Here is a 10,345-nt window from a genome sequence, read left to right on the forward strand (position 1 = left end):
TCAACAGATTAATCAATTTCCAAACTAATCATAAGTTGCAGCCCTAATTTTATGGTAACATTCCAAACACATTTCTTCCATCATAGAGCACTGAAGAGCAGCTGCTTCACCCTGAGACTGCCCTGCATCATTATATCTGGGTTTCCTACAGTCATTTAATGCATCTATTATACAAGTGTTTTTAATAGTAAAGGATTAAATGTAACACAACCTTTTATCATCATCCTATATTGCTTACTGTCTGACTGTTTAAATAGCTCCTTATGTCTATTTTCGTTTTTAGTTGAATCATCTACAAACACAACACTAAGAATAAGCCTAAGTTTAAATAAAATCTAAAATAATTTTTAACAAAAATAAAAGACAATATAACATTATCTTATCTGTGATGTAATAGTATCCAAAATAAACAGCCAGATTCAAGCATTATTTACCAGACATTAATGTTAGTTATAGAAAGAAGATTAGAATCAATGTAAATAGAGTCCCCCTGTTTGTCTTTATCGCATTTCTAGAAATAGAAGTCAATTAAATAGAACTATTTTTATGTGGAAAACAAAAAGTTTGCATCCTTCTCGTGTTGTTCTACAAAAGTTATTTATACCTGAACTGCCGTCAAAAATGAAAACAGTAACAGCAAATAAATATTGGTGAAAGGGAATCAGAAATGTTGATAGCTTACAGTCTTTGTTCATTTTAACAGCAGTTTTCTGAACTCCTGTCTGACTCAGAATATTTAGTTTTAGAAAAGAAATCCTAATGTTGGTTACTTCCATTACTCAAGTTCCACAAATCAAAACTCTCTCCTGCTTCTTTATAGAACTACAATTAGAAGCTTTGGCCTGTTTTAGCATAGATAATATTTAGTTTTTTAATTGGGACTAGTTTCGCAGCCTAACATTAATTTTGGTAACTGTTGTATTCTAGTGTCATTTTTTTTATTTCGCACCCCACACACGCACATACAGACTAGAAAACAAGCAATCAGAAAGAGATAAAGCGGAACTCCAGGCAGAAAAATCAGAGTGGAGTTAAACAGCGCAGCACAGTTACGCTGCTATGTGAAAAGTACAGGAAAGACCAGGCATCTGCAGCTACCAGCCAGAGGAGCTGCGAGAGGAAAACAAGCGACTGCTGCAACAATGCTGGATTGTAAATTATAAACATGTTGTTCACATCAAATTATTAGTAGCAACAAGTAGGTCGATCCAAAATTTTGGTAGGGACATGTCCCTATGGTCTCTATGCAAACCTACGCCCATGATATAGGCCTTCAGGGCCTTAGCTTCCAGTAACGAGAGAAAGTATAGTCTGTCTGTAGGAGGCGTGGTGTCAGGAAGTACATCTATGGGACAGTCAAAGCAATGATGATTAAACCAGCACTAGTGCCAAGAATCATGTCACACTGCCTCTACTGTGAAACATGGAGGAAGCTCTATTATGATCTGGGGCTGCTTGGCCTCATCTGGTACAGGGTGTGGGGAATCTCTGCAAGGTCAATGAAACCTCAAGATACTACAGAGAAATGTTCTGCCCAGTGTGAGAAAGCTTGGTCTCAGTCAAAGGTCTGGGTCTGCAGCAGGATATTGACAAAAACAAACACCTAAGAATGAGGAAAACATTGGACTATTCTGAATTCTAAATCTTGTAGAGCGCATTGGGAAGGAGCTGAAAGATGCCATCTGGAAAAGGCAGCCTTCAAACCTGAGAAGACTGCAGCAGTTTGCTAATGAGGACTGGAAAAAAATACCTGCTGAGAGGAGCAGAAGTCTCAATGACAGAATAATCGATTGATTGCAGTGATTGCTTCAAAAGGTTGTGCAGCAAAATATTTACCGGTACTTAAGATATCATCATTCCTGTTCAGGCCTGATTCATGAGTGTAGTTTTTAAAATGATTATTTTGAAGGATGAATGAAAAACAGTATCTGAGTTTTATTTATATATTCACATATGATTTTTATTTATTATTTTTTTTGTCAGTTTAAGTTATTTCTATGATCAGATACATAGAGTGGTTTGTGAAGCCCAGGCTTCTTAAACCACTTTATGTATTGGTTGTAAAGACTTTAAGTCACTATGAAGTTAAATGTATTTATTGGTTTGTAGTAAGTAAGGGTAAGTGTTTTACACCGTAAGCATACACGCCCATTTTTCCTTCAAGCAATGTCTTTCTATAAACAACATAAGGTAGGAGAGACTCCACCTTCCTACTCCACCAACAGGTTGGATCACATTAAAGCTGAAAGTGAAAGTACTCTGAACGGTCATTGCTGCGTCTATTTTTTTCTTATTATAATTTGTCATCTAAAAGCTGATTTCAGATTAAATTTATCTTCCTGGCATTAAATTAAAAACTTGCGTGGTCAGAAAGAATCCAACAGCGGGCGTTTATTTGTAGATATATCTGTGTGAACTTTGATTTATAGAGAGACAATGGGTTGGCAGGGCGTTATATTTGCAGCCTTCGGGGGTAAATATCACCAAGATTCTACTTTAAAGCTGTTTTCATCAGCATGTTATGATTTTTAAACCATGTTTGTCTTCCTATAATTTATTCTATTGTTTATAATTATCTATTGTTTTTATTTTCTTTTTCACAGGTAATTTGAAGTTTTGCTTTTGTTTTTTGGCGCTGCTTACTTCACCAAGCTATGCTGCTTTTGGTAAGTTCCCTCCATCCACCTATCTCATCAGAGTCAGTTATTCTGGAGAATTTTACCTTAAGGGTCGAATTATTCTAACATTTGCAATTTATCTGTTTATGTGACATTAATCTTCCGATTAATAAGTATTTTACTCAGTACATCATTCAGGTTAAGCAGTTTCCACTCATTTGTTGGTCTCCTGTCCCAGTAATTGTTTTTTCATTGGAGCCTGATTTTGCACTAAAAGAAATTCATATCATATTTAAAGGTCCTATATTTATTCCATAGGATCAAAATCCCAAGTTAAAAAATTATTATTTGTAAGCACACTTACAGGCAAATGATTCCTGTTCTCTTAAATATTGATTGTTGAAATAAATATTGATTGTTGAATCGCCACAAGAGCTGATCAGCCGGTTTAAGACAGAGGCGAGATACAACAGAGACGTGGATTTTTGTTTTTGTGAATGAGCTGCCACCATTTATTGACGATTGCACACCGGTACGAAGCCAAGCCCACATCCAAAAGTGGATACCAGAATCCATTAGGGACACAGATGTCAACATTGAATTAGAAATATTTTTGAACAACCATAAACTCTCTTCTCATGCATGTACGTTTGGATATAACTCTCTGACACACATGGAGAATCAACTCGGTTCAAATTTGGAAAAGGGTTTATTTGCAGAAAAATTAGCAACAGACAATTGTTGATGTGGAGGAGGTCCATGATCGGTGGTGTCGGGAATGAGAGTGGAGTTAATGGTAACCAGAAACTTTTGATCGGTGATAAATAAAGAGAGCTTACTTCTGAATGACTCTGAGCTAGGCCTGCAGGGAAGATGGCCAGGGTCCCATGTGGGGAAAGGGTGATGATTATTCCTCTGAAGTGCGATTTGGGTGGTAATACAGAGAACAAGGAGTCTGTAAGGATAAACTCAGCATCAATCAGTATAGGGATCTGTTGTTAGATCATATTAATCTTGAGACAGCATCTGCTTCCCCATCAGAGCGATCTCTCTGGGCTCCCTTCATTGGCTCCATAATTTAGTGTAGTGGCGGGCTGTGGGGTGCGTCCTACGGGGCCGGGCTGGTTCGGGGGTACTTGGATCCTGGGGGTGCTGTGGGGCGCTCGGAGTGGGTTGCCTGGTGGATCTGATACCACCTGATACCACTATATTTAAGATTTTTGTACTCTGAGGTGAAGGGTACCCAGGAAATTCTACTTAAATAGAAGTAGCGCTGTTATCTTGTTTTAGTAAAAGTGAAAAGCTGCCTTCCAATGAATTATAAATACAAAAATAGTTTGTATAAAAAGGTAACCTTAGTACTGAGCAACTTTGTATCACATTTCAGAAATATGTAATTGGGCAGACAAAGAAATAAGGTTCTGTACAAGTTTTGCCATTTTTAAAACTGAGAAAAGACAACTTATTGAGATACTTTCCACGATTATAAGATGACAAATTCTGGCTGAAGATACACAAGATTTTACTCAAGTAAAAGCAATATTTCTAATAATCACTCTAGTAAAATACACAATGCAGTAGAAGTACTCCTCAAAGTACTTGATTGTATTTGTAACTAACTACTGTCCATCTCTGCTGAGGGTAAAGTGGAACCAAAATCAAATTCTTTGTTTGCACAAACTTAACAAAAGTCGATTCTGATTCTATATGATCTTTTGTTACCAGCAGTGAAAAAAGCATATTTAAACAGAAAATAAACTAATTTATAAAATTTATAAAATAAAAAAACTAATTTATCCCGTTCATGATTTTAATTAAGAGTTTATAATGAGGGATATCATCAATTAAAGAAGAATGTTTTTCTATTTGCTAATATTTTTATATTTTTGGCTAGCCATGAACCACAGGTTTCCTTATCATTGGGAACTTAATTTACTACCTGGCGTACAGTTTACTGAATAAAACATAAGACAGATATGACATTAAGGGACAACTTTACGTTGAAACCGTATTTGGTTTAATAAATGCAAAGATGACTGATTGAGATTTCATTTTTTAGTTTCAGAGACTTTCACTGTTTCAGTGAGGTCTCCTATCACAGTCCAGCAAGGCCAAACAGCCATCTTACCCTGCTGGCGCAGCTCCTCTCAGAGTGCAGAACATCTAGAGGTACGCTGGTATTTGGGCAGTGATGGATTTGATACTCCAGTCATGCTTTATAAGGGAAAAGCTTTTGACCAAACATCCCAGAAAGCTTCATACACTGGCCGAGTCTCATTTGGCTTAAAGGAAGGAACATCAGCAGGGTTAAAGTCAGGTGATGTCAGCCTGAAGCTGGAAAACACTATGATTGAAGACACAGGAACCTACACTTGCTTTCTCAGCAGCTCTGAGGAATATGCCAATGCTGCTGTTAGTCTGACAGTGACAGGTGAGAACAATGAAAACAAAATGAGGCAAAAGATCAAACAGAACAAATTCTACATGGAATGATGATCTTTCTTTTCCAGAAACTGGACGTCATCCTCTCCTTTCTACAGTGATTAAAGACGATAATAATGTTAATATAAGCTGTGAATCTGAAGGCTGGTATCCAAAGCCTGAGCTGCACTGGTCAGATGGGATAAAAGCTCTCACTCCTGGTGTTGTGGTGTTTGAGAAAACCTCTGCAGGACTTTATTCACTCCACAGTTGGCTCCTCCTCCCAAGTTTGTCTGAGGTCTCCTGCTCTGTTGGGCTTCCCAATGAAATACCAAAGGAGGCCAGAATGCATATTAAACATTCACCATATGTACAAGAAGGTACCCTTTATCTCTGTTTTGTTTTCTTTCTTAGTTTTTATAAAGAAATATGTCTATTAAACATGTTTGCTTTTCCCCCAGAGTCAGGATGCTCCCCAGCTGGATGGGTGGCCTTTGGGATACTTCTAGCAGCTGTATTAGCTGCTGGTGGAGCACTGTACTTCAGAAACAAAGGTACATTTTTGATTTAAGTCAGAAAGGATGCCACGATAAAGTCAGTACAATAGGTTAACATTTAAATAATTATGGATTTCATACATTGAAAAATATTTTGTTTCAGCTAAAAAGAATAAACCAGAATATGACACAACTGATGGTAAGAAATGTAACCAACTCATTAAATGTATTTATTTACAGCAGTTTTATACATTTTTTAAGATAAGTGGACAAACTAGAACAATTCTTTGCACCCCCTGTTTCTGTTTCATCACATCAAAGCATCAAACTGCAGTCTGTTTTTGGCAGGGATTTTATACGATGTAACAATTAATCATTAGAGAAGGGGGGAAAACAACAACAACAACAAAAACAATAACAATATTATTAATTAATTGATCAGGTTCTGCCAAGAACTGAGCTATTAATCAGGCACTCCATGCATCTGGCATTAATGGGAAGAATGGTACAAAAGAAAGGGAGAGACAGTCCAATTCACAGTTTGCTTCCTGCCATGTAGGAGTACAGTGAACATGTGAAAGGATCTACTATGAGACAAGACCGAAAATGAGATTTGACTACATGAAGTTGTGTTAAACAAAAGAGAACATTTTTCCCTCAGGCAGGTGTGTATCAGGAAATATTTTTAAAAGAGTAGAGTCCCTTTTTCTTAACATGATATTTTTGGTGTGCTCATATAAAATTTCTCTAAAAGAAATTTGAAGTTGTATTGGATAAAATTGCTTTTTATTAGGTATTTTGGACTATGGAAAGACTTTCATGGGGTTTAAGTGTTGATATCAATGTATATTTTTAAGTCATTTTAAAAAAAGGATTTGAATTGAACTGACATACCTAAATGTCCTTGGGAAACAAAGCACACCTCACTGTTGTTTGCACTATCCCTCCAGTCTGTTTTAACATGCTTAAACAACATTAACACAAGGTCTGTTATGACTCCATTTTAAACACCTGATCACACAGTAATAGTTCCAGTAACAATAATTAAATCCTCATCTGTTTTCTCTACAGTCATGTTTCTAAATTTAGTGATTAAAGTGAGAATCACACTCTATACAACTACTTGTCTTTTAATTACTCTCTTTAATGTATAAAATCGATAAAATAATCAAATACAATTTAAGCTAATTAAAAAATTTATTTTCTTCTACAAGGAGGAAAACGCACAAGCAGCCCTGAAGGTACACATGATTCATATCTAACTTCATTTTCTATTAGAGTCATTTTGCTATTTTAGGAATATTTAGTTGCATCAACGTATATAAGATAACAAAATAACTTATTGNACGCTGGTATTTGGGCAGTGATGGATTTGATACTCCAGTCATGCTTTATAAGGGAAAAGCTTTTGACCAAACATCCCAGAAAGCTTCATACGCTGGCCGAGTCTCATTTGGCTTAAAGGAAGGAACATCAGCAGGGTTAAAGTCAGGTGATGTCAGCCTGAAGCTGGAAAACACTATGATTGAAGACACAGGTACCTACACTTGCTTTCTCAGCAGCTCTGAGGAATATGCCAATGCTGCTGTTAGTCTGACAGTGACAGGTGAGAACAATGAAAACAAAATGAGGCAAAAGATCAAACAGAACAAATTCTACATGGAATGATGATCTTTCTTTTCCAGAAACTGGACGTCATCCTCTCCTTTCTACAGTGATTAAAGACGATAATAATGTTAATATAAGCTGTGAATCTGAAGGCTGGTATCCAAAGCCTGAGCTGCACTGGTCAGATGGGATAAAAGCTCTCACTCCTGGTGTTGTGGTGTTTGAGAAAACCTCTGCAGGACTTTATTCACTCCACAGTTGGCTCCTCCTCCCAAGTTTGTCTGAGGTCTCCTGCTCTGTTGGGCTTCCCAATGAAATACCAAAGGAGGCCAGAATGCATATTAAACATTCACCATATGTACAAGAAGGTACCCTTTATCTCTGTTTTGTTTTCTTTCTTAGTTTTTATAAAGAAATATGTCTATTAAACATGTTTGCTTTTCCCCCAGAGTCAGGATGCTCCCCAGCTGGATGGGTGGCCTTTGGGATACTTCTAGCAGCTGTATTAGCTGCTGGTGGAGCACTGTACTTCAGAAACAAAGGTACATGTTTGATTTAAGTCAGAGAGGATGCAGAGATCAAGTCAGTACAATAAGTTAACATTTAAATAATTACTGATTTCATACATTGAAAAATATTTTGTTTCAGCTAAAAAGACTAACCAAGAAAATGACACAACTGATGGTAAGAAACGTAACCAACTCATTAAATGTATTTATTTACAGCAGTTATATAAATTTTTAAGATAAGTGGATAAACTAGAACAATTATTTGCACCCCCTGTTCCTGTTTCATCAAATCAAAGCATCAAACTGCAGTCTGTTCTTGGGAGGGATTTTAAATGATACAACAATTAATCATTAGAGAAGTGGGGGAAAACAACAACAAAAAAACAATAACAATATTATTAATTAATTGATCAGGTTCTGCCAAGAGGTGAGCAATTAGTCAGTCACTCCATGCATCTGGCATTAATGGGAAGAATGGTACAAAAGAAAGGGAGAGACAGTCCAATTCACAGTTTGCTTCCTGCCATGTAGGAGTACAGTGAACATGTGAAAGGATCTACTATGAGACAAGACCGAAAATGAGATTTGACTACATGAAGTTGTGTTAAACAAAAGAGAACATTTTTCCCTCAGGCAGGTGTGTATCAGGAAATATTTTTAAAAGAGTAGAGTCCCTTTTTCTTAACATGATATTTTTGGTGTGCTCATATAAAATTTCTCTAAAAGAAATTTGAAGTTGTATTGGATAAAATTGCTTTTTATTAGGTATTTTGGACTATGGAAAGACTTTCATGGGGTTTAAGTGTTGATATCAATGTATATTTTTAAGTCATTTTAAAAAAAGGATTTGAATTGAACTGACATACCTAAATGTCCTTGGGAAACAAAGCACACCTCACTGTTGTTTGCACTATCCCTCCAGTCTGTTTTAACATGCTTAAACAACATTAACACAAGGTCTGTTATGACTCCATTTTAAACACCTGATCACACAGTAATAGTTCCAGTAACAATAATTAAATCCTCATCTGTTTTCTCTACAGTCATGTTTCTAAATTTAGTGATTAAAGTGAGAATCACACTCTATACAACTACTTGTCTTTTAATTACTCTCTTTAATGTATAAAATCGATAAAATAATCAAATACAATTTAAGCTAATTAAAAAATTTATTTTCTTCTACAAGGAGGAAAACGCACAAGCAGCCCTGAAGGTACACATGATTCATATCTAACTTCATTTTCTATTAGAGTCATTTTGCTATTTTAGGAATATTTAGTTGCATCAACGTATATAAGATAACAAAATAACTTATTGGAGGAACTAACTAGAAATGTTCCTAGATGTAGATATTTTAAAAGTTTCCCATATCCAGAATTTAAAACAAAATCTAAAAAGCATTTTTTGTTTTTTTACAGAAAATGAACCCCTTTTGTCTAAAGGTAAGAACACAGCATATCAAGCTGCCAGAGACAACCTTTATACATATTACATTTATATGTTTTCTCCTCTAGATTTTCTGCTAACTGCTCTATCAGAGGCTTCCAAACACTATGGTAAATTTACATTTAGTGTTATTGCTTTTTAACATTTTCTGTATGATTATATTGATTATGATCTAATTTCATATCTTTTACAGTGAATGTTCAACTGGTGGACACAGGAAACCCGCTGATTAAAATGAGCCGTTCTTTATTGAGAGATAATCAAGTAGAGTTTCCAGATGGAGACAGAGTTACCTGTCTCACAGCAGTCAGAGGATCACCTGGCTTCTCTTCTGGACGACACTACTGGGAGGTTTCCTTACTACCCTTATCAAATGTAAATGCAGCAATGCCACTTAAGAAGTCCTGGTGGATCGGAGTTACAGATAAACAAGAAATCCCTAAAGATCAAAGTTTTCCTCTATCCATCCATGGTTTCTGGTTCCTTTCTTCTTGTCCTGATAAAGAAAATAGTGTTCAGTTTAACAGTGAAACACAGATAAATGTTCCTGTCCAGTCAAGATTAAAAACAGTCAGTGTTTATTTGGACTATGACAACGGAGAGCTCTCCTTTTATAATGTGGAAGAAAAATGTCTGATTGGAACTTTGACAGCCAAATTTTCAGGGGAAGTGTTCCCACTTTTTAATCCTGGGAAAGGTGACGTATCATGTATGGAGATAATACAGAGACCTGAGCAGGATCAGTCAAAAACCAGTGCTCCCAATGAGGGAAGAATTAATCCTGAGCAGGATCAGCCACCTAAGAGTGAGAATTTAGACAGAGAAAGTTAAGTGGTCCTGCTCACATTTAAGTCCTGAATGAGAATTATACAATTGGGGGGGAAATTTGGGATTCACATCAATTTTGCTGTTTGTTAAAGAAATTAGATTTGTTTTTTAACACATTTTATGTGATAAATAAACACTGTGACTTAGTAAATTAGGTTAAAGTTGAGACAAACACAAGATTAACTCTTAAAGGTCCAAACCTAAGCAGAATCAGTCAATTAAATTCTTCCGCTCAGGTGAAGCTGACCTGAAATAAGGTCCACCCCCCATGTGAATAATAATTTTATCATTAAAGAAAACTAAGAGCTGTTGAATCAAGATAGAGGAAAAACTTTTTGCTCATAGGAAAAGTAAATCAGTTTTATGATTTATTTTTTTTTTTTGCAAATATAAATGATAAATCCCTAATTAGCACCAG

General features: G+C 36.0%; 1 protein-coding gene across 1 annotated transcript; it reads left to right on the forward strand.

Moving 5' to 3' along the window:
• Positions 1–1,397: 1,397 nt before the first annotated feature.
• Positions 1,398–9,930, forward strand: LOC107102068 (butyrophilin subfamily 2 member A2-like). The gene is made up of 9 exons (XM_015401230.1): positions 1,398–1,539; positions 4,678–5,049; positions 5,129–5,419; positions 5,501–5,593; positions 7,666–7,686; positions 8,840–8,866; positions 9,072–9,095; positions 9,168–9,209; positions 9,293–9,930. The coding sequence occupies exons 1-9, from the start codon at positions 1,398–1,400 to the stop codon at positions 9,928–9,930; spliced, it is 1,650 nt and encodes a 549-aa protein (XP_015256716.1).
• Positions 9,931–10,345: the final 415 nt, after the last annotated feature.

This window comes from Cyprinodon variegatus, unplaced genomic scaffold (assembly GCF_000732505.1).
Source record: "Cyprinodon variegatus isolate N-32 unplaced genomic scaffold, C_variegatus-1.0 Scaffold1196, whole genome shotgun sequence".
Taxonomy (NCBI): domain Eukaryota; kingdom Metazoa; phylum Chordata; class Actinopteri; order Cyprinodontiformes; family Cyprinodontidae; genus Cyprinodon; species Cyprinodon variegatus.

Excerpts from the sequence above, each read along its gene's own strand:
- LOC107102068 (XM_015401230.1), top strand. The coding sequence starts at position 1,398 with ATGTCACACTGCCTCTACTGTGAAACATGGAGGAAGCTCTATTATGAT. Across the intron at positions 5,594-7,665 it reads ACTGTACTTCAGAAACAAAG|CACTGTACTTCAGAAACAAA; the intron begins GTACATTTTTGA and ends CTGCTGGTGGAG. Across the intron at positions 7,687-8,839 it reads ACTGTACTTCAGAAACAAAG|GAGGAAAACGCACAAGCAGC; the intron begins GTACATGTTTGA and ends TTCTTCTACAAG.